This window comes from Nelumbo nucifera, chromosome 8, assembly GCF_055504915.1.
Source record: "Nelumbo nucifera cultivar China Antique chromosome 8, China Antique-T2T, whole genome shotgun sequence".
Lineage (NCBI taxonomy): Eukaryota > Viridiplantae > Streptophyta > Magnoliopsida > Proteales > Nelumbonaceae > Nelumbo > Nelumbo nucifera.
The window spans coordinates 2,130,183-2,154,863 of NC_142656.1; the positions used below are offsets into that span (position 1 = coordinate 2,130,183).

The window sequence follows — 24,681 nt, forward strand, 5'->3', positions numbered from 1 at the left end:
ATTATTTACATATTATTTAAGTATTTCAATAACTAAATATTTTAAATAACAAAATATTAAACATAACTAGATTTTAAATAGGTAAAATAAAGAAATTATGTAGTGAATTTAAAAAATTCTTAAAAGAAGAAAAATAATTATAACACAATATTGAAATTAATAATAATTTAATATTTTTACATAATATTATAAATAACTAATTTCACTTATATCAAGTAATAATTCGAGAAAATAACTTTCAAAAAAAATTAATATTTATTCATAATAATTTTAAACTCTTAATCTATATTTGTTATATAATTATATATACCAAAAATTAATATTTATTGTATTTCAGTAATTATTTATTGTTTTTTGTGATAAATGTATTTTCAATGATTATGTATAAATTTATTTTGTTTTGTTATTTAATAGTAAACTTTGAATAATTATTGGATATTAAACTACTATTATTGAAATTTTTAAATTTAATTTATCATACTTATTGTATTAGTTGTATTTTTGTTATAACTTATTGATTAATATTTATTAGAGATTATACTATTTATTGACTAAGTTAATATATTTTTAGTACTTATTGTATTTTTGTAATTATTGTATTTTTTATTATCAATATATTTTCAATAATTGTGTATTTTCGCTATAAATTTTCAATATTATTGGAGATTAAACTATTGCTATTTATCAAAGATGAGACTATTAATTTAGCTAAAATTACGAGTGTTCATGAATTGGTTCGGTTTGGCCGTAGGTTATTTGGCTAACCAAATTGACCTAGTCAGGTTGGGAAGTTGGTTAGCTGAAATCAACTGACCTTTTGTGAAAACCGACTCACTCAAGTTGTATCGGTTTGGGTCAATTTTTTGGTTCGGTCAGTCGATTGAAAAGATTTAAACTTAGAAATTTAATTTAATTTTAAAAATTATAATGCAATTATTAAAAATAAATTAAAAAATTAGATTTATGATATAAAACATTTTAGACTAAGAAATATGGGAAATTTCTCACTTTTCCATATTAAAAATTAAATTTTAAATATAAAATGTTAATATTTATCCATGGTTAGGTCATTCGATTTTGGTCGGTTTACAAATGGCCAAAGTCAAACTAATCCAACTTGGTCAAATTAGGAATTTTTTTAGCTGCGCCAGCCATGCCAAAAGCGCATGCAAAAGCCGACCTAAAATACTAAAAAACTGGCCAACTCGGGCCAAGTTGATCGGGTTGGTAAGTTTCATCAATTTGATGAATAAACCTAATTGAAATTAATTATTGTTATTTCTATATTATAAAATTTATTAAAAGTAGTATATAAAATATGAATAATTATTAATTATTTAAAAAGTTGAAAATATAAAATAATTGTATACCCTTATGTGTTTCTATTAGGGTCATTTACTATAACACACCTTATAGTTTTACATATTTACTTAAACCTACTTTATAGTTTTCATTTTGCTAAAACATCTCATATTTTACAACTTATTTACTTAATCAAACTTTCATTAAGGAGTGTTTGTTTTGCAATTAGGCCCATAATTTTTTATTCCAAAAATACCCTTAACACTTTTTTGTACAGAAAACAAATTTGACCAAATATAGCTAACAGAGTGGTTGTCCGTGTCCTATTAAGGGCAAAAATGGTATTTTTATTTTTATTTTCTTTCGATTAAATTTATTTAAATAAACATTAGGGTCAACACTATCATTTTCCATTGTCATCTAATGGAAGATTGATTAAATCCATTGCAAATTATAAGTGGTGTTTTAGTAAAATGCTAACTATATGGTAGATTTTAGTAAATCCATGAAACTATAAGGGGTATTTTAGTAAATGAGCATTTTCTATTATTTAGCTTTCGCTTAATAAATACCATGCATTGCACGGGTCCCCGCTAGTATTATTATAAAAAATAAAAAAGAGTACCATAACGGGGTCACATACTAAATAAAATATGGTAAGTCTTTTAAATCAAATAAAAATCTATCAAAACAACAAATGAAAAACCTAAACTAAATTTTTAATATAGATGATTTAAAAAATTGAAATTTTAAAATATTTCATATTAGTGGCCCCGTACTGAGTACGGGAGTCATACCTAGTTCAATCTAAAAATATATCCCATATATAGACTATTTGAAGAAGTTGATGGAGCTTACGTAAAGAGTAAGCCCGGTCATAATCAGAGATTGCCAAGCCATTACTAAAAATCAAAGGAAGGAAATTGTATTACAACCATTCCTGAAGGATCCCGGGTCACCTCAACTTATTTCATCAGATTTGGTAAGGTGGTAGGCCACTTAGGGCTGTCACCGGACCAGTGTAGGGTAAACCCGGTCTGGGTCCCCCCACCTGGTAAGAAAGCACAAACCTGGTCCCGATCCGGACCCCTCTAAGATCTGTAATAAGTATTAGGGGTTTGTTTTGTTCGCAGTTGGAATTGGAATCATAATCAGAATCAAAATCCTTCGGATTTAAAATTGGAATAGTCCATTCCTATAGTTAATTTGTTCGATTCAGATAACAATGAGAATGAATATGGAAGTCAATAGGAATAGGATTTCATTCTCAAGGGAGAGGTAGGGAATAATCATTTCCTCAAATGAGAAAATGTCACTCCAACAAAAATAAAAATAGTATTCCGATTCCAAACAGTTAGAATCAGACTATTCCAATTCCAATTCCAGACCCCTATTCCCATGAACCAAACTGGACCTAGATTCATAAGGCACCCTATCATTAATCGGGCTTATTGGGTTTTGACATGGAAAGACTTCGTTATGCTTAACAAGCCTTTAGCCTGTAATTTTGAAAATAGCATATGCAAAACCAATGCTGATGCTATTATAATTGAAATTCACCTCAAAATGTGTGTCTATACTCCATAACGTTTGTAAATTTTAGGTTGGATGAGATTTATTTAGATGACCCTATTGGTTTGTTATTACTGGCTGAACCATTTGACCCAGCGGATTGAATCATTAACACACCACTTAGAGGAAAAACAGTCCAAGTCCATGCATTAATTGGATTGGTATTCTAAGCATTGATGAAGATCTCTAGTGCATTCAACATGTGCCAAAGGTAGTTTAGGATTTCTGAAATATTTTAGAGACCATGCAATGAAATAGGAACCATTTGGATTTGGTGATGGTTGAAGTATTGCCTTCTTTATTGGGAGGAAATAATAAGAACATTTAACGAAATGGTGATTAAAGCAAAAGTTATTAAGGAGCTCACAGTTAGGGGTGTTCAAAATTGGTTGATAAACCAAAAACTGAATCGAACCAAACTGAATAAGCTAATTCAGTTCGGTTAATTCGGCTATCGGTTTGGTTTGGTTTTATATTTTTAATTGGTTTTCGATTTTGGTTTTATTTGATTGAAATTTTCAATTCAATCGAACTGAAAACTGAATTAATGTTGTTATTTAGTTAAATATATTAAACATTAATGTATTATTTAATACTTTATGCTAATTAATTATTATATTTCCCAATGAACAATTAATAATAGTTAATTAAAACCTAGATTCATTATTGATTGTTTATTAGTCATTAATTATTAATTATTTTTTAAAATGGGCAATTCGCCAATTCTCCATTGGCATAAGGCTTTGAGCTAGCTTTTAATTAATAATAGCTAATTAATTAAAACCATTGGGCTTTGGGGTCATTTTAACTTTTAATTAATAATAGTTAATAGTTAATTAATTAAAACCATTGGATTTTGAGACCATTTTAACTTTTCATTAATAACACTTATTAAATGCTTATCATTTATGTGGAACCAAGATCCAATCGAACTGAATTCAGTTAGGGTTGGTTCGTTCGATTCAGTTAGAGAAAATAATAAAACCGAATAGCCGATTAGATTCTTAATTTGAACCAAACCAAACTGAACCGACTGGTTGTACACCCCTACTCGCAATCCCTTTCATAACCTATACAAAGCAGTAAATAAGGAAAAAGAGAATGTGCTTTCATGTAAAAACCACTAGATTAGGTGAGAGATTTCTTTTTGGAAGCTCATAGGAATATCATTCCAATCAACAAATTACATCTCAGTATTGATCAACAACCCTACAAAATGAGGAGCATCAAATCAGGCCAGGTCATTGATCTATGTTGCTGAAGCTCAGTTTGGAAAGAGTACAAATACAAATATGTATAGTGCAAATGCACACAAAATAATACAAAATACAAGGTTTTGCACTCTACAAATATGTATTTGTACTCCTTCTAAATTGAGTATGAATAGCAAAACTAAGTTAGGAGAGCATAAGCCACTAAGTCACAAAACCCATATAATGTATATTTATATTAAACTCCACAAGATGGGAAGGAAGCAAGAAGATGTTCGCAGTACTTCATCGAAGGGATGTGGGCTTTAGCATCAGCCATTAGGGGTGTTCCCATAAAATGTCAAACTGATCAAACTGGTCTGCCCCAACCTGAGTTGGCCGGTTTTTCAAAACTACTGGTTGGTTTCGATTTGTATGAAAACCGAAACCAAACCGATCCTATATGTTTAAGTAATTATTAATTAATCCCTACCCTATATGTTAAATGTTGATATATTTTATGTGTTTTGTTGGAACTTTGAAAAAAAATTGGTTATTTATGATAAAAACTAAAAACGTAAAACCAATACAAATATAATACAATGGTACAATATTTAATTCAGTTTCGTATAAATTTAAATATGTATTGACAAAAAAACCAGTTTTGCATAAAAACTAATCGATTTAAATATATATTTTGATTTTGCATAAAAACTAAAAAGAAATAAACTTAAATATAAATAGATATTTAGAAAAAGATATTTTAGTTTAAAATATATATAAAAACCGACCCAAACCGGCCCTTCATGTTTGGATCAGTTTTGCTTTAAGGTCGGTCGATTTTGGTTTAGTCAATAAATAAATCAACTAAATCAGGTCGATTGAAGAAAATGGATCAAACCGACCCAACCCGACCCATGAACACCCCTATCAGCCATAGGAAAAGGACCAAATGACCATTTTCTCCTTCTCAAAAGGAGTAAAAATTAACTCCATGGAATTAGTCTTGTGGATGGGTTCCTAACAAAAAGGAGATAAATACTAAATACTTGAGGTCCAAAACATTTTTCAAAAATAGGGAAATCAAAGATTTTTTTAAAACCCTACGAGATATTAGTAATAATTTACCCTTTGAGAAGTTTGAGAACATCAATTGAGATTTTCAACAATCCCTTTTTTAATCTTCTATATATTAAATAGTTTGAATAGGCCTGTAAAACCTTTTTTTTTAAATATTCATATTTTTTAATTTAATCCCTCTCTAATTGTATGAATAGAAAATATTCATATTTTAAGATCCCATTTAACAATATAACTATTTATTCATATACCTCTAGATATTAATTAAATTGCTTCCAAGTCTCATGGCTGCTAGGGCCACAGAGTGCAAATGGGTCAGATTGAATCAGATATACCTAGAATTAAATTTGTTTCATATATTTAATTAATAAAAATGATCAAAATATTATATATTATCAATAAAAACAATCAAAATTATTTTAATATCATATATCATGAACAAATGAATTGCATGAAATTTAAACTTATGTCTCTTTAGTAAAAATATAACATTAATTAAAATTGATTTTACCAATGGATACAATATAAATTTTAAGTATATAACCATATATATTTTTAATAAAAGTTCAATAGGATCAGATCTAATTTGGATTCAAATTCGGACAAAATGGATACCGTTTTGCAGCCAAGATAGCTGCCATTTATTACCCATTTTATTAAGTTCTCTTTTTGGTACCCATTTTATCAAGTTCTAGTAAGTATATGTGTATAACATCTTAATCCAATTCTTCCTATTCCATTTTGGTTCCAGATCTACTACCCATATGGCTTTCAAAATGATATATAGCCGCATATCTCACGTATAACTCCACCGATGACAACAAATAAATAGGAAACATAGTTGAGAATTGAGATATGCGGCTCTGATACGGAGATAAGTGGCAGATCCGGTCTCAATTTTGAATTCGTCTGAAAAATTCGAATATTGGTGTCACAGATAATAATGGCAACGGGGTAGGTTCGGGGTAGGGATCATATTCTCCATTCTTGTCCCTGATTCCAATTGGGGATAAAAGTTGTCCTCCATCTCCAATCTTTGATGGGAACGGGTTTCCGTGGGAACCTAAATCCTCAAAACTTTTTTAGATAACAATATTTTTTGAAAAATATATTTATTTAAAATAAATAAAAATTTTTAAATATAAATAATGTAAATAATATAAATAATATCATATATATACTAATATATATTTAATATATATAATCAGGGTCAGGGCGGGGTAAGGACCTCAATCCCCATTTTCAACCCCGACCCCTATTGGAGATTTCTATTAATCCCCATTCTCGTCCCCATCCCCATTCCGCCCCCCGCCAAAGCAATCCCCATCAGGCAGGAGAAATTGGGTCTCTGTTGGGACGGAGAAAATTGCACTCCCTAGTCATGAAGAAGAAAAGAGATTGGCTTCGATATCCATCCTGATCCAATTCGATCTATTTCAAAGCAGTAGGCAGTAGCACTAGGGGTGTTTAGCAACAACAAGTGGGTGGAACCGTGGAAGACTCACCATCACCAAATGAGCAATCACCACTAGGGGTGAGCAAACGGTTTATTCGGTTAAAAACCAAGCCGGATAAATAAAAAATTTAAATGAAAAACCGAAACTGAAACTGAAATAAACCAAAATTTTCGGTTATTTCGGTTAAAACCGAATTTCAACACTATATATATTTTAATATATATTGTAGTATATATTTTAATATATATCATATATTAAAAAATATATTATACAATGTATATAATAAATTATACATTTTAATACGTAATATACTATAATATACTTTATACATATTATATGTTAATATATATATTATAGATAATAAAGTTTGGCTAATTCGGTTTTTTCGATTAACTGAATTTCTAAACTTGAAAACCGAAACCGAAACCAAAACCAAAACCAAAACCAAAATTTTTCGGTTCGGTTTTTCAGTTTTAACCGAATAATGCTCACCTCTAATCATCACCCTAGGGCCTTTTCGGCAATACGGAGAATTCAGCAAGGATATTTTTATCGACAAAAATTCTAGATTTTCGTATAATAAGATTCCAATCTGAGGTGTAGGAAGTGCTTTCTCATGTGAACATCCCATCCCCATTCCCCACCAAATCATCAATAAAAATCCTAAATGACGGAAGTCGGAAGGGGTGAAGTCTCTTAGAAGTTTGATGGCATTTTTTTTTATATTTTATTTTTTTATTATTTATTAATGACATTAAATGTTAATATATTTGACCCAAAAGTTGAACTATTGATTTTTGTCAAATAGTAAAATAATTTCATTTTTGGTCAATTCTAAAGTATGTATTTCATTTTCATTAACAATAAAAATAATTATTATTTATTACACTTAATTTTTAATTTGTTTAATATAATACCATTAATGTGTTTAACATTTTCTACATTTTTGCAATTTTCTATATTTATTTATGTTCTAAAAATTTTATTACCTAACTATGGCTACATAGGTTTATCAATTTGATTTGGATGGTTGAATTGCTTAGCCACCACTTGGATAAAGAATGGTTTTGTTTTTTAGCTAGTTTTAAAGCATATGGATTCATAATGTTAAAAATATTGACATAACTTAAATAATTTATTGGTGAAAAATAACTTAAATATAGGATTTAATAAGAGAAAATGGGAGTTAATAACTTTAAGTATAAGACTTAATGAAAGGGGATTAAATAAGGTGGAAAGTAATATATTTTCCATCCTTACGATTAGAGATGTAATAAATAAGCAAATATGTGCATTTTAATAGCCATCAAAAGTTGGCAATAAAGCTATAATAAAATGACTTTCATACTATTTATCAAACAAAGAAATAGAGGGTAATTTTAATCCAAAAACTACATTTACACTTTTATATATAGTATAGATATAGTTATCTTTTTTCTTTTGTTCATTTATAAAAAAAAAGTAAGATTTAAATAGAAGGAATTGAATGAGATGAAAAGTAGTAGTTCAATTGACAATTTAAACCTTACAATTAAATAGGGACTAAATTCAAAAAAATGAGTACTTTAGTCAATGTTTTAAAAATCTGACCAGATCAAACGATCTATTTGGCCCGAAAAATGGGTCAAGTCATCAGTTCCATTTTGGCTCTGAACCGCTATTTTACAAAAAGCCGTTGAAATGGTCAAGGAACTGCTGATTCGAACTATTTAACCATTAAAATGTTCAACATGGTTAATGGTTCATAGGTTGCTTTCAAACTAATTCCAAATTTTTTATATATTTTAAAAATATAAATTATAAAATAAAAATGATAAAATAAACTTTCATATCTCAAAATCTTGTTTGATTATTCCCAATGGCCAAAATTAGTTTGGTTATTAGTTATTCCATTTTGATTTTGAGTTTTCTCATTTGTGTGATTCTTTTTAAGTTATAACAACAAAAAAAAAAAAGTAACTCCAATGAAGAAATTGAAAAATTGATGCAAGTGATGGGAGATTAAACATTGATCTTATATTAAAACCTAAGATACTCCAATAAAGCAAATGATCTGGGATTTAAGAAAGATTTAGAGAAATTAAGAAGAGGGCAAGCGATGTTGTAGCGTCAGTGACAATGAACAAGGAGATAGTCGTCGCTGCCAATTCATTCTTCTTCTTCTTAGGGCAAACAATTCTACAACATGGTGACAACCACCTCCGATGACACTTCTTTCTCTTCTTCTTCTTCTTCTTCTTCTTCTTCTTCTTCAAGGTTTTTAAAACCGAATCGGACAACGAACCAATCAAGGGTCCAGTTCCCTGAGTCAAACGGTATGACTGTTCGAACTGAACGGATGGCCTATTCTGACAAAAAAATAAAAACAATAAAAATGGTCAAACCATTGAACGGTTCAGACGGTTTGATTGCCTAGGTCAGCGGTTTGTTGACCAAATCAACAGTTTTTGGCGAAATAATAGTTCTAGGGTAAAATAGATCAAATTGGTTTCCCAGTTTTTTTGGTTCGACCGTCTGGTCTGGTCTGATTTTGAAAACCATGTTTTTCTTCTTCTTCTCTTTCTTTATTTCTCACTTTTCAACTTTAACCGTCCGCCTCGTTCTTAGGGGTGATCATTTCAGCCCGACCCACCCTGGAAATTCCGAGCTTGGGCCAGTGTTTCGTGTTCAGGTCCGACCTTGCCTACATATATTTAAACATACACATTTTGTGTATAATGTTTATATATATATGTACACATTTTTTTATATATAAATATTATAATATGACATGTATAATTTATATTATATATAATATTTTATTTTATATAATGTATAAAATAAGTCTATATGCATGTTATATGCCATTAATATAAAATATTATATATATGTAATGTTTTATATATGAAAGACATAGGCCCGAAATCAGGCCCAACCCGTATAAACCTGAGCTAAGCCTGAGCCTATATAAGTGCAAACCTAGTCCGGGCCTATCTCAGCCCGACCCATGATCACCCCTACTCCTCAAAGTCTCACACTCCCCTCTCATTAATGTATATATATGATGGACTTAAACTTAATCCTAACATAATCGTCAAAATAAAAAAGTTACATTATATTTTACATCTTACTGATTTGACATGCTCAAATTGGACGGTTGAACCATTGACTCAGAAACCAAAAGTCAAAGCGGTTCTATTTTTGGGCCAGTTTTTAAAACCTTGATTTTAGTCAAAAGAAAGTTTCACAATCTTATTTATATTTTTAATAGTAGTGTAAATATAGAATTATAGATGCGTTTAAAAATTTATATATATATATATATATTGTATTTTTGTGTGTAAAAATAATTCTAACATGTCATACTTACTTTTGTTTAATATGATAAATACATGATATTATACATGTGCTTGCATGTTTTTTTACAAAATTTATGTATTTTTATGTTTTATTATTTATTTATGGCATTAAAGGTTAACACATTAAACCCAAAGTCAAACTATATATTATTAATTTTTATATTTCATGTTTGGTCAGTTCTAACTTCTAAATTATGTATTTTATTTCATTATTAATAAAAATAATTCATGTTTATTACACTTATTTTTTAATTTGATTAATAAAATATCATTAATGTGTATAATTTTTTTCTAAATTTTTGCAATTTTTATATTGATTTCTATTTTAAAAATTTTATTACCTAACTATGACTTCATAGGTTAACCAATTCGATTAGATGGTTGAATTCCTTAGCTACCACTAGGGGTGATCATTTCAGCCCGGCCCGACTAGGAAATTCCGGGCTTGGGCCTGGGTTTTGTGTTCAGGCCCGGCCCAGGCCTACATTAGGCCTTCAAATTTTAGGGTCGAGCTTGGGCTTAATATTTCAAGCCCGACCCAACCCATATATATTTAAACTTACACATTTTGTGTATAATGTATACAAGTTATTTTACATTATATTATATATTTTATATATAAATATTATAGCATGGCATGTATAATTTATATTATATGTAATATTTTATATTATATAATGTATAAAATAAGTTTATATGCATGTTATGTCATTTAATATAAAATATTATAGATATGTAATGTTTTATATATATGAAAGACATTGGCCCAGAATTTGACCCGTTCCGGCTTAGGCCCGTGCCTAAGCTATAGCCCTTATCATAAGTGCAAAGCCTGGCCCTGCCCCGACCCATGATCACCTCTAACCACCACTTGAATAAAGAATGATTTTGTTTTTGAGTTAGCTTTAAAATATATGGATTTATTTTTGAGTTAGTTTTAAAATATATGGATTTATATTGTTAATAATATTGATATACATCTAATTAGTAGTATTTATTAGTAAAAATAAATTAAAATATAAGATTTAATACCTTAATTAATTAAGACCTAATGAGAGGGAATTAAATGAAATTAAAAATAATAATTGAAGTTTCAATACTTAATACACAAATAAGATTATAATAAAATGAATTTTATACTTTTTCTAAAACATAATTTTAATAAAAAAATTTCATACTACATTACACTTTTATTTATATAATTTATAGTATATAATATAGATTGTTTCCAAAAAGTCTTTTAAGTTGAGTAGACGATACACGGTATGGCCGGCTGGTGAGGGAAGACCGGAAGAAGGAGAAGAATTAGCAGATTATTTCATTGGAGCTTCTTCAGCTGTCTCCTTCAGGCTTCAGGTACCTTCTCGATACCTTAATCCCCCTTCGGAAAACCCTTCCTACGCCTATAAACGACAAACTTTCCTCGAATTTATGATCTGTTTCTGGTTATCCTATTCCAGGTTAAGATAATCTCTTCCATCGGTAATTTAACATTGCCTTTTATCCTTATTTTGTTCCTTACTGAATCGAAAGTTAGGGTTTCATCGGGCGTGAATAGAAACAAAAATCCTATTTGTGTTGAAGGTCTACCAGTTTGGCAATTGAGATTTTTGAGGTTAGATTTCTGGATTTTTCGAGTTCATGCATCCCTGAATAATACTTCAGAATTTTAGGGCTGGAGGCCCCAAGAAGGGGGAAATGGCAGAACCGAACAATTTTTATCGAACGAGGGGCCGTCGATTTCGTGGATTTTTTAATTTTCTCTGTACTCTGGTGGTGTTTTTCTTCTTCTACAATCGCAAAGATATTCCGAAGAATCCTTTCCTCAGGCAGTTGCCTTCTACTCTTCCTCCTCAGTGGAACTCAAGAGGCGATTTTTATGACCGAAAGGGTCATTCCGAGGTCATTCACAGGAGAATCGTTGAAACTGGTCTTAATTCGTCGAATTATCTGGTCGGTACTGATGGTGAAATCCAGAATAATATGACGGCAGACAATCCATCAGTGTGCAGTGGATTATTGGAACACGAGGGTTACGCCAGCCAATGTGAGTACGTGAAATCTCAACCGCAGTGCGCATCAGATGGATTCTTTAATTACATTGTGTTCTTCTACTGCGACTGTCAAAACTTTAGGATCTTGGGGTATGCCGTCTTGGGCACATGGCTTCTTGCTTTATTCTATATGTTGGGTAATACTGCAGCTGACTACTTTTGTTGTTCCTTGGAGAAGCTTTCAAGTCTCTTGAAGCTTCCCCCAACGGTTGCTGGTGTTTCTCTACTCCCTCTTGGAAATGGAGCTCCTGATGTGTTTGCTAGCATTGCCGCTTTTGTGGGCACGGATGCAGGTGAGGTGGGTCTCAATAGTGTTCTGGGTGGAGCTGTTTTTGTTACTTGCGTTGTTGTTGGGACTGTCTCGCTTTGTGTTGCAGAGAAGAGGGTTCAAATTGATAGGAGATGCTTTATCAGAGATATTTGTTTTTTCCTCCTCACCCTTGTGTCACTTTTACTAATTTTGATAATTGGTAAAGTGAGTGTTGGTGGAGCAGTTGCCTTCGTCTCGGTCTATATTGTTTATGCTTTTTCTGTTGCTGCAAATGAGATCTTGAGGAAACATGCCCGCAGGTTAAAGCTGGATGCTGTGACGCCATTGCTTCCAGTCAGAGGGAGTATCTTTTCCATAGGAAGTGAGGAAGATGAATCTATTTACAGCTCACTACTGGACATAGAATCTGAGAGTGATCCACCACACCTTCATACTACCTTACCACAGTGGATGTGGGCTTCAAATGTGGCAATTTATTCAAATCAGACATCGAGGATTAATGAGTTAGATAGCCCAAGGCGTTTGTGGGGATGGACTGATGAAGTAAGTGATATTGATGACCGTTCACTCATTTCCTGTTCTAAAATATTTTCTCTGTTGGAGATGCCTTTAACACTCCCGAGAAGGTTGACAATTCCAATAGTTGAGGAGCAACGATGGTCCAAAGTGTATGCAGTCTCCAGTGCCTCATTGGCTCCCATGCTTCTGGCATTTCTGTGGAATACTCAAGATAATGTGGATTCTCAAAGCAGAAAAATTGCATATGTCGCAGGTGTTTTGGTGGGTGGTACACTTGGTGTTCTTGCCTTTCTCTTCACCCGAACTGATCAGCCACCTCGCAAGTTCTTATTTCCATGGGTTTTTGGGGGTTTTGTTATGAGTATCATTTGGTTCTACATCGTTGCCAATGAACTTGTTGCCCTCTTAGTGGCATTTGGTGTAATTCTAGGAATCAACCCATCAATACTTGGATTAACTGTGTTGGCCTGGGGCAATTCAATGGGTGATTTGATGTCAAATGTCGCACTGGCAATGAATGGTGGGGATGGTGTGCAGATTGCTTTGTCAGGATGCTATGCAGGGCCCATGTTCAACACACTTGTTGGTTTGGGGATCTCAGTGCTGCTTGGAGCCTGGTCAAAGAAGCCTGCATCTTACTTGGTTCCCCAAGATAGTAGCTTGTTTTATACCATGGGGTTTCTCATGTCGGGACTTTTCTGGGCACTCATTGTTCTACCTCGGAATGACATGCGCCCTAGCAGGTTGTTGGGTGTGGGCCTCATAGTGCTTTATTTGATATTCCTCTCTATCAGAATAAGCAGTGCAATAGGCGTTATATCACTTGCTGGTCTAAATTGATATTTGGATTGATCACAACCAGAAGGAACATGTCAACTTTGGCAGTTTCATGACCTGCCAAAAGTGTGTTCATGAATTGTTCATGTTGGATATTTATTTGAATCAAGGTCAGGAGGAACAAAATTCTTGCAGTTTTCATGTACCATCAAGTTGAACTGGCATTGTGAAATGTGAACCCTTTGTATTGTACGTGACAATACAATGTATACATGAATACATAGGACAATATTTCCTTGATATATGCATTACTGGTTTAATGATAATTGAACAGAGATATATTCAAATTAGTTGTTTCTTCAAATCTTTTATTGTGTGTGCATTTTGTCATACTCTTCTACTATGCTGGCCCTGATTTGGAAATAGGTGTTTTAACTGAACCTCTTGGAGTATTTGGCTTCATATATCTGCTTGGAAATTGCTAAATCACTTGATAACAATAGTTTCATTTTCAGAACTGAAACAAAATTTGGTTAAGCTGTTGGTTTTATAAATTAGGAAGTGGTTATTGTTGCCTTTATTATTATTAATACGTGTGTTTTAAATTTGTCTTTTTAGCACCTGGAACTAGTACCAACAATATGCATGCAACACCGACCATGTGACTTATGGTAATGTGATTAATCACTTGACACATAGTGTGAGTTTGAAATATTAATATGGCTGACTGTGAGGTTGAACAGGATTCTTATTATTAATTTATTAGGCTTAACATGTTGACCCATTTGTTGATGTCAAAGACACAAGATCCATTTATTGATCCACTTCTTTGTGATAAAGTAGTGATTTTGTTTTTCCGTTCATCTTTTGAGAGTGATCTGGGTGATATTGATAGGTACTGTGCTGATCACCAACGTTAAAAGAAATTACCATGCTGAATCCAATCACTTCATGCATCTGCAACTTCCCTAATACATTATTTTTTTGAAAGGTGTCATGCCATTCCATGGAAATTTCTCTTTCTTTCCCTAGCCTCGATAAATACAATTATCTTATGGTGTTCCGTAAGCAAGGAGGAATCAAAGGTTCTAACTTTAAAAAACAAATAATATCTTTCTTGTCCTCCTATATGCATCAAGATGGTGGCAATTACGAGGTAAGAAAATGGTTTGAGGAAACTTCAAGAGTCAAATATGATGACTGTAGAATTTCTGAAATGCAACTAGACCTGTTCATGGGCTGGGTGGCCCGATGGGCGGGCTTGGCCCCCGGATGGGCTTGAACTTGCAATTGAGCCCATGGGCTTGACCTCGGGCCAAAAGCCCGACCTGCAATAAATTCAAGCCGGGCTCGGGATTTGCCAAAATAGCCTAACCCGAGCCTGGCCCGGTTGGACCTATAGACTAAACCCAAAAACCCTAATATCCTAAGTAACCTTTCTCATTCATCTCTTTCCACTTTTCTAGTTTGCCAAACTGCTAAACCTCTCTTCTCTTCACAGTGATTCACATCCTCCTCACACTCTCAGGCAGCCGCAGAATCGGTGAACACTCATCGGTGCAACAACTCTGGCAGACCGGCGGTGAGTCTTCTCTTTCTCTCTCTCTTTCATCTTCTCACTTCTTCTCTTTCAAATCTTAGACACTGGCGAGGCAACGAACACAAGCACTGGCGGCGGCGGTGAATCATCTCTCTCTCTCTCACTCAAACGCGAACTGACTCCACTTTTCACTGTCAAAATCGTAGCTCACTGCGAACTCAGCACCGGCGAGCACAGTCACTGGCGGTGAGTCATCTTTGCCATTTTGTTGTATTACAAAATTATTATTTAGTGTTTACATAGCCGAATGCTATTGTTTGTCCTAAATCCGAATGCTATTGTTTGTTTGAATGCTATTAGGGATTTGTTAGGGAATCGTAAAAACAACCTGATGCATTAGGGATTCACTGCACATTTATTGGCTTAGTTTTTCAAAAGTGCTGAAACTGTTAGATTTGATTATCCTAATTCCTAAAGAAAAAACATTGTATTTTGGCTTTGGTAATGTTGCAAGTTTGCAATTGGTTTTCCTTTTTATTTTTATTTTTTGCAAATTCAGAATTTATGTTGAATTTATATTATTTTTTTAATGTAAAAAAATTCTGAATTTATATTGAATTTAGAATTTATACTAAATCCAACTTTATATTTAATTTTTTAATGTAAATAAATTTTGAATTTATAATGAATCCAACTTTATAATTTATTTTTTAATGTAAATAAAATTTGAATTTATATTGAATTCAGAATTTAGATTAAATTCAACTTTATATTTAATTTTTTTAATGTAAATAAAATAATTAATTTATATAATATATCTTTATAGAAAATTGATCTATATACCATTTGAGTTAGTTAACTGTTCCATGATTGATCTAATACATAAAAATGGATATATTTTGTGCTTTTTCTTTTTTTTTTTCCTATTTTTTTCACTTTTTCTCATAGATATGTTGTTGACTTGGTCACATCTATTTCTTAGTAGATAAAATTGACTATATTTTTCTTTTAGTTATTTTGATAAATTGTTTTTCTTTTAGTTTTTTATTTAATATATGTTTGTCATATTGATAAAATTAGAATGCATTATGCAAGTTATTTCAAATTTAATAATTACTAGCATGTCAATGGCAAGTGAAGGTGTGGCTGCAGGAATAGATATAGTTGACGATGACTATCAAGAGTTTGACAAGACTTTCACTAAGAAAAGATTGACATCTAAGGTGTGGGAAGAAATGGAAAATATTAATTCGGAGAAGGCACAATGTAAGCACTGTAAGAAAATCTTACAAGGTAAGTAAAATAAGGGAATTACTCACTTGAAGTATCATTTAGAGTGTTGCCCTAGACGTACAATTCAAGATATTAGATAGTACAGAATAATTACTCAATCAAATACTGATGGGAGTATTTCTTTTAAAAACTACAAGTTTGATCAACAAGAGTTTCGTAGGGCATTATCAGTTTTTCTTATATGTGGAAAACACCCTTTTACTGTTGTCGAAGAACTTGATTTTAGATTCTTTATTCAATCTATAAATTCTAAATTTAAAAATATAAGTAGGCATATTGCTAAAAGAGATATCGTGTCTTACTATGTGAAAGAGAGAGATGGTGTGAAAATTGATTTATCTAATACACTTGGTCGAATTTATTTAACTTTTGATAATTGGAGATCTGAGCACACTGATGATGAATTCATGTGTATAACTGTTCATTGGATTGACAAAAAGAATTATTTGCTTTAAAGTTTTGTCACATTCTTTTGATGGATTATCTTTAGCAAATGAGGTGGCCATGTGTTTAAGCAAATAGAATATTGATCAGAAAATTTTTAGCATTACATTAGATAATGGTAATTACAATGATGTAATGACTAACTCTTTGAAATTGAGATATTTAATAGATAAATCTTTAGTGTGGTGGTGATTTTTTCAAAGTTCGTTGTTGTAGCCATATTTTGAATCTTATTGTGCAAGTTGGTTTGAACATTGTTGATGATATTGTTACTAAGATTCATAATGATGTGAAAAATATAAAGAAATCAACTTCTCGGAAGCATAGATTTTATGAATTTGTTAAAAAAAGTTCACTTAAACACAACTAGAAGATTGATGTTAGATATGTGTGTGAGATGGAATTCAACTTATTTGATGTTTGAACATGTCATCTATTATAAGTAACTCTTACAACGTTGGGGGCAAAATGGTAATATTTTCAAAATATTTATGCTTTCGGAAGAAGAACAGGGAAATGTGGATAAGTTTTACAAAATTTAAAGGTTTTTTATAATGTTACTTGCATGTTTCCTGCCACTAATTACCATACTTTAAACATTTACTTCAAGGGACTGTGGATGATTCATAGACATTTAATGTTAGTGAGTAAGAAATCTCAGAAATTTATGATTGGCATGATTAGAAATATGAAGGAGAAATTTGATAAATATTAGGCTGAATATAGTATGATTTTGTCTTGTGCTATTGTGTTGGATCCTCGTTGCAAGATTAGGTTAGTGGAGCCGATGAGCATGTTAATGCTATAATTAAAACTTTTCATGATTTGTTTGATGAATACAAATAAAATTTTTTCTCTACCTCTTTTATTGGATATTCTAGTCAGTTTGACATGAGTGCCAGAAATGATGATGATGACGGAATTGAGGATTATGAACAATTTTTAAATTCAAAAAGAAAGATTCAAAGCGAAAAAACTCAATTTAACATTTATTTGGAGGAACAAAACTTTGATATCAATGCAGATGTTGATGTTTTGGAGTATTGAAATAAGAGTTCACTTGGGTATCTTGAATTGGCATCAATGACTCAAGATATTTTGGCTATTCCTATTTCCATAGTTGCATATGAATCTGCATTTAGCATTGGAAAGAAAGTGATCAATCTTTGAAAAAGTTTATTTAAATCCAAGACAGTTCAAGCTTTGGTTTGTCTTAAAGATTGGCTCTATGCACAAGGCTTTGTATTAGGTATTTTTTTATTTATTGCTTATTAAAATATATGATTTATTGAATTTTTTTCTAATAGATTTTCCAATTGTATGAAGGGGGACCTGGCTTGTTAGGGGCTTCATCAGGATCAAGTTTTCATCAGGATCAAGTTTGTTAGGGGCTTCATCAGGATAATGAAAATGCTGCACTTGATGATATGTTTTAGGTATTATAACAACATAAATTTCAATTATTTATTTGCCATTTGACATGATAACAAATTACATATGTGATATGAGTAATGAGTTTATCTCTTATTTTCTTTTGTAGGATGGTTTGGAACTTGGAAGTTGGAATGTTCAATCTTAATGGTGAATTCAAGAATGAATAGATATGGCTAAAACATGTTTTGTTTGATATGAACAACGAAGTGGTCTTTTATTTTATTTTTTAGAATGGTTTGAAACTTAAGAATTGGAATATTCCATCTTGTTGGTGAATTCAAGAATGAATGGAGAACATGTTTTATGGATTTTGTTTGTCTTATTTAGATTTTTTTTTTATGATTTTGGAGGAATATAAAGTTACATGAATTTAATTTGGGGTAATAGCACATAAGGACAACATTTAGGGTTTAATATCAATAAAAGTAATATATTTAAAAAAAATTCAAAAGTAGGTTGACTTTTTAAAATAATATCAATAAAGGGCAAAAACATTGTTCATCTTCTTCTTCTTGCCATTTGTTCATTAGATCCGTTGTCCGTCGCCGCCTGCCACCACCCGTCACCATCGTCCGTTGTCGCCCGTCGCCGCTTGTGCCCACCTCCGCCTCCGACAACGTTGTCGGAGGCAAAGGTGGTGGCGACGACACTAGTGGTTTCTCTGTCCAATGTCACCACCTCCGCCCACCTCTAGCAACGTTGCCAGAGATGGGTGGAGATAGAGATGGCGGCGGCGGCGGGCAGAGGAATGACCACCAGCGCTGCTGCTGCCACCTTTGTCTTCGGCCACCTCTGGCAACGTTGTCGGAGGCGGCGACGGGTGGCAGCGGACAATGGTGGCGGGTGGCGGCTTTGGTGAACAAATGGTAAGAAGAAGAAGATGAATAGTATTTTTGCCCTTTATTGTTGTTACTTTTAAAAAGTTAACATATTTTTGATTTTTTTTAAATATATTACTTTTATTGATATTAAACCCCAAAAGTTGCCCTTATATGCTAGAAACCCATTTAGTTTTAGTGTGTCATGCTATTTGTAGGAATATGAAGCTATATGATTTGGTCTCATGTGTTTTATTTTTAGGTTTTCCTTGTCTCAGATGTTTTATTTTCAGGTTTGCCTTTGTTGTATAGAAACAACCAAACAATAGAGAACATATTAAATAACCTTAAAGAAGGTTGATTTATTTGATTGTTAGAAAAAAATGGAATTAAAATGGATTCTTTGTAGGAGTTAAAATGATTATTATGTGTTTTATTTCAGCTTTGCCTTGGTTGTATATAAACAATCAAACAACTGGGAATATATTAAACAACCTTAAAGAATGTTGTTGATTCACTTGATTGTAAGAAAAAAAAATGAAATTAAAATGGATTATGTTTATGTCCATTTGAATAGTTTTTTTTATTTAAGAATGTAAAATGGTGTTTTAAAATGTAAAAGAAAGGGAAAAACCATCTTGTAGGCCCGTTGGTCATTTGAATAGGAAAAAAAACCATATGAATTAAAATGGATTATGTCCATTTGAATAGGGAAAAATCCCCATCTTTCTATTAGGTCGAACTTTGGGCTCAGGCTTCGAGCCTAACAAAATCTTGTTTATAAAGAGTAAAAGCCCTACCCAGCCTGGCCCATGAATAGGTCTAGTTGCAACTAGTGTTTTAAGAATGTCATTGACCCGGGCGATCGAATCGTTTGACCTGGAAACTAGTCATGCTTTTGGTTTTGTTTTTGCCCTGAGCCACTATTTTGAAAAAGCCCCATTGAATTGGTGAAAAAAAAATGCTGACCCAGACAATTAACCGTCCAACTGTTCGACCTGGTTAATGATTTTTTTTTTACTTATTTTTCGCTTCATGGGGCTACACAACAGGGGGTAGCCCATCCCCTTTCCCTTAACCCTCCAACCCTTGGTGGCAGCAGGATTTGATCCCAGGTCTCTACTCAGACGAATGAGAGAACCTACCAACTCGACCTAGTTAATGGTTAGCGATGAATGAGAGAACCTACCAACCCGACCAAACTGACCAACCCAGATCGACCCAACCCGAGTCGGCCGGGTTTTCATTAGCATCGGTTGGTTTCGGGTTGTGCAAATTCCTAAATCGATGATTCGGGTCGTTTCGATTTTCACACAAGAAAACCAAAACCGACCCGAACCGAACTGACTTAGTTCAAACATGAAGTTCCAAAGCTCATTAGGCCACCTAGTTTTTGAATGGTTGCAAGAAACTTTGGATTAGTTGATGAGGGTAGATTTGGCCCTCCAGTGAAATTGCGACACGTGGCACCTCATCACAACTAGGCGACACCCAGGCAACAACTTACCAAGTTGGTCCCACCCAGGGCACCAGCCTGGCGTGGCCTGCGCGACCTGGATCAGCCTGGCACATGATCCGACCTGGCCGACCTAGCTGACCTGGATCAGCCCGGCACATGATCCGACCTGGCCGACCTGGCAACCCAAAAGACGTGCCCACCGATAAACTCGGCATGCATACCCCACGATATGTGGAGGCCGGCCCACCTTCCGGAAGTTGGTCAACGTGCATGGCGGTTACCTCCAAGGAGCTCGGCAGCTCACCAAGGAGCTCGGCGGCTCTCCAAGGAGCTCGCCAGCTCACCAAGGAGCTCGGCAGCTCTCCAAGGAGATCGCCAAGGAGATCGGCAGCTCACCAAGGAGCTCGGCAGCTCCAAGGAGCCCGCCAAGGAGCTCAACAGCTCTCCTAGGAGCTAGGCAGCTCTCCAAGGAGCTCGGCAACTCTCCAAGGAGCTCGTCACCAAGTAGCCACTAGGGAGCTCGTCGCCATAGGCAACTCGCCACTTGCAGGGTAGCTCGGTACAGAAGAGCAGTTCGACATATCGCAGGAAGGTCTCCTGCCTGACAACCGTACTTGACAGATCTGGTGGCAGCGCCCACATCTCTTGCCAAGCGGTGTCGTGCTTGCCATCTCTGAAAAGCATGGCACGCCCGATGAGTCCGTACCCTGCAGCAGCAGCCTGCACCTGTCACCTCAGTCCTGATAGTAATGGCTTGGGTAGTGGCAGTTACGCCTGATGTGACTGGGCACCACTATATAAGGACTCCGACCCCTAAAGCCAAGGGGGAGGGGAATGGAAAAAATGGAGGTAATCCCTGCTCTCTAGCTCTTTCATTTCTCCAATATCATCTTAAAGCTCTCTACAATCAGAGAGAAGATCACCAGGGAGCTCCACCATTCTCTGAGTCACAGGCCACCTAGGAGTAGGGAGCTCGTCACCAGGTAGCTCACCACCAGGGAGCTCATCACCAGGCAGCTCACCACCAGGGAGCTCGTCACCAGGTAGCTCGCCACCAGCTCACCACTAGGGAGCTCGTCACCAAGTAGCTCGTCACCAGGCAGCTCACCACCAGGGAGCTCGTCACCAGGGAGCTCGTCACCAGGCAGCTCACCACCAGGGAGCTCGTCACCAAGTAGCTCGTCACCTGGTAGCTCACCACCAGGGAGTTCATCACCAAGTAGCTCACCACCAAGCAGTTCGTCACCAGGCACTTCACCACTAGGCTAAATGATGAGGTACTTAGCCAAAAAAAATTGATACATCACAAAAAATTGGTATGTGACCAGAAACGGTTACATCAATTAGCGCCGTCTGTGAGAACACGCTACAAAAGCTAAGTTCTCATCTTACAAAAGCTAAGTCCTCTTCTCCCAGAAAGCTAAGTCCTCTTCTCCCAGAAAGCTAAGTCCTCACTTTTTAGAAATTGAAGCTCTCACTTTATAGTTTCATTTTTTATGAACTCAAAGACTACGCAGGGAGCTAACAGACTAAGTTTACTTTCAATTCAGTTAAAACCTCATCAGTCTTCTTCGCAAGGTCTCCCCTACAAAGATGAGCTCTTCGTGGCTTTCGCGGGAGTTGGTGGCTAACAGACTACAAAGGCGCCCTTACTGGTCGAGCCTTCCAAGGCTCCCGTGTGAGCTGGCGACCTAAAGTTAGTAGTGCTGCCCCCGAAGGTCGAGCTCTTAGTAGCTTCTTGTAGGAGTGGGTGACCGGCATTACGAAGCTGATGCTGTGCAATCATAGCTCTAAGGCACCCACCTGATCGGCTCGGCACCTTACAGGTAGCTCGACACCCGGTCAGCTCGGCACCTCACTGGTAGCTCAGCACCTTGCAGGTAGCTCGACACCTGGTCAGCTCGGCACCTCACTGGTAGCTCGGCACCTCGCAGGCAGCTCAACACCTGGTCAGCCCGGCACCTCACAGGTAGCTCGGCACCCGGTCAGCCCGACACCTCAGGTAGCTCAGCACCTAGTCAGCTCGACACCTCACAGGTAGCTCGGCACCTGGTCAGCCTGACACCTCAGGTAGCTCGGCACCTGATCAGCTCGGCACCTCACAGGTAGCTCGACACTTGGTCAGCTCGACACCTCAGGCAGCTCAGCACCTAGTCAGCTCGGCACCTGGTCAGCCCGACACCACAGGTAGCTCGACACCTCACAGGCAAAGCCTACAAGCCACATTACTGCTTAAGACCCGATCGCCTCTTCGGCATGGGCAAAGTCAAGAAGAGTGGACTACAAGTCACTCCCAAAGGCTATGGGCCACATTATTGCTAAATACCTAGTTGCTTCCTCAGCATGGGCAAAATCAGCAAAAAGTGAACTATAAGTTGCCCCTAGAGCCTAAGGGCTACACTACTGAACTGGCGGAGACCTCCTCACCTTATAGGCAACTCGCTACTTGCAGACAGCTCGCCACACACAGACGACTCCCAAGGCCTAAGGAATTGGATCGATACTTACTACCTCGTCGACTTACAGGCCAAAAGAAGAAATACTCCCTTCACTGAGTTACTCTCAGCTCGGGAGTGGGGGGCAAATGATGAGGGCAGATTTGGCCCTCCTATGAAATTGCGACACGTGGCACCTCGTGACAACTAGGCGACACCTAGGCAACAACTTACCAAGTTGGTCCCACCCAGGCACCGGCCTGACGCGGCCTGGATCAACCTGGCACATGATCCGACCTAGCCGACCTGGATCAGCCCGGCACATGATCCGACCTGGCTGACATGGCAACCCATAAGACGTGCCCACCGATAAACTCGGCATGCATACCCCACGATACGTGGAGGCCGGCCCACATTCCGGAAGTTGGTCAACGTGCATGGCGGTTACCTCCAAGGAGCTCGGCAGCTCACCAAGGAGCTCGGCAGCTCACCAAGGAGCTCGGTAGCTCTCCAAGGAGCTCGCCAGCTCACCAAGGAGCTCGAAAGCTCTCCAAGGAGCTCGACAGCTCACCAAGGAGCTCGATAGCTCCAAGGAGCTCGCCAAGGAGCTCGACAGCTCTCCAAGGAGCTCGCCAAGGAGCTAGGTAGCTCTCGAAGGAGCTCGGCAACTCTCCAAGGAGCTCGCCAAGGAGCTCGTCACCAAGTAGCCACTAGGGAGCTCGTCGCCGTAGGCAGCTCGCCACTTGTAGGGTAGCTCGGTACAGAAGAGCAGTTTGGCATATCGCAGGAAGATCTCCTGCCTGACAACCGTACCTGACAGATCTGGTGGCAGCGCCCACATCTCCTGCCAGGCGGTGTCGTACCTGCCGTCTCTAAAAAGCATGGCACGCCTGACGAGTCCGTACCCTGCAGTAGCAGCCTACACCTATCACCTCAGTCCTGGCAGTAATGGCTTGGGCAGTGGCGGTTACGCCTGATGTGACTGGGCACCACTATATAAGGACTCCGACCCCCAAAGCCAAGGGGGAGGGGAATGGAAAAAATGGAGTTAATCCCTGCTCTCTAGCTCTTTCATTTCTCCAATATCATCTTCAAGCTCTCTACAATCAGAGTGCTAACTTAAGCGTCGCAGAGTCCCCACCGGGAAAATACCCCCGGGTCCTCTGATTTAGTTCATTGCAGGTCCCTCAGCTCCCACCGCCTACAAAGAGGAGGAAAAGACGGAGTTCTCACAGGTCCCTCAACTCCCACTGCCTACAAAGGAGAGAAGATCACCTCATGCAGAGGGCAGTCGGGTTGCGCTGCACCAGGGAGCTCCACCATTCTCTGTGTCACAGGCCGCCTAGGAGTAGGGAGCTCGTCACCAGGTAGCTCACCACCAGGGAGCTCGTCACCAGGCAACTCACCACCAGGGAGCTCGTCACCAAGTAGCTCGTCACCAGGTAGCTCGCCACCAGCTCACTACCAGGGAGCTCGTCACCAAGTAGCTCGTCACCAGGCAGCTCACCACCAGGGAGCTCGTCACCAAGTAGCTCGTCACCAGGTAGCTCACCACCAGGGAGCTCGTCACCAGGCAGTTCACCACCAGGGAGCTCGTCACCATGTAGCTCGTCACCAGGTAGCTCGCCACCAGGTAGCTCACCACCAGGGAGTTCGTCACCAAGTAGCTCACCACCAGGCAGTTCGTCACCAGGCACT

The 24,681-nt window shown here is 36.3% G+C and overlaps 1 protein-coding gene across 17 annotated transcripts; it reads left to right on the forward strand.

Annotated features, from left to right (window-relative positions):
- The first annotated feature begins 11,169 nt into the window (after positions 1–11,169).
- CCX4 (cation calcium exchanger 4) lies at positions 11,170–18,593 on the forward strand. 17 transcript variants are annotated; one of them, XR_016079557.1, is made up of 6 exons: positions 11,170–11,295; positions 11,400–13,730; positions 14,456–14,716; positions 15,062–15,346; positions 16,241–18,273; positions 18,378–18,593. XR_016079557.1 is itself a non-coding variant. In XM_010263526.3 (2 exons), exon 2 carries the CDS (start codon positions 11,638–11,640, stop codon positions 13,621–13,623), a length of 1,986 nt encoding a protein of 661 aa, XP_010261828.1. In that variant the 5' UTR covers positions 11,170–11,295; positions 11,400–11,637; the 3' UTR covers positions 13,624–13,924. The 17 variants fall into 17 exon arrangements, 1 of the variants encoding a protein (XP_010261828.1); XR_016079543.1 differs by adding an exon at positions 14,179–14,231 and having other exon boundaries at positions 11,183–13,730; XR_016079549.1 differs by adding an exon at positions 14,179–14,231 and having other exon boundaries at positions 11,183–13,730; positions 14,456–14,551.
- Positions 18,594–24,681: the final 6,088 nt, after the last annotated feature.

Excerpts from the sequence above, each read along its gene's own strand:
- CCX4 (XM_010263526.3), top strand. The coding sequence starts at position 11,638 with ATGGCAGAACCGAACAATTTTTATCGAACGAGGGGCCGTCGATTTCGT.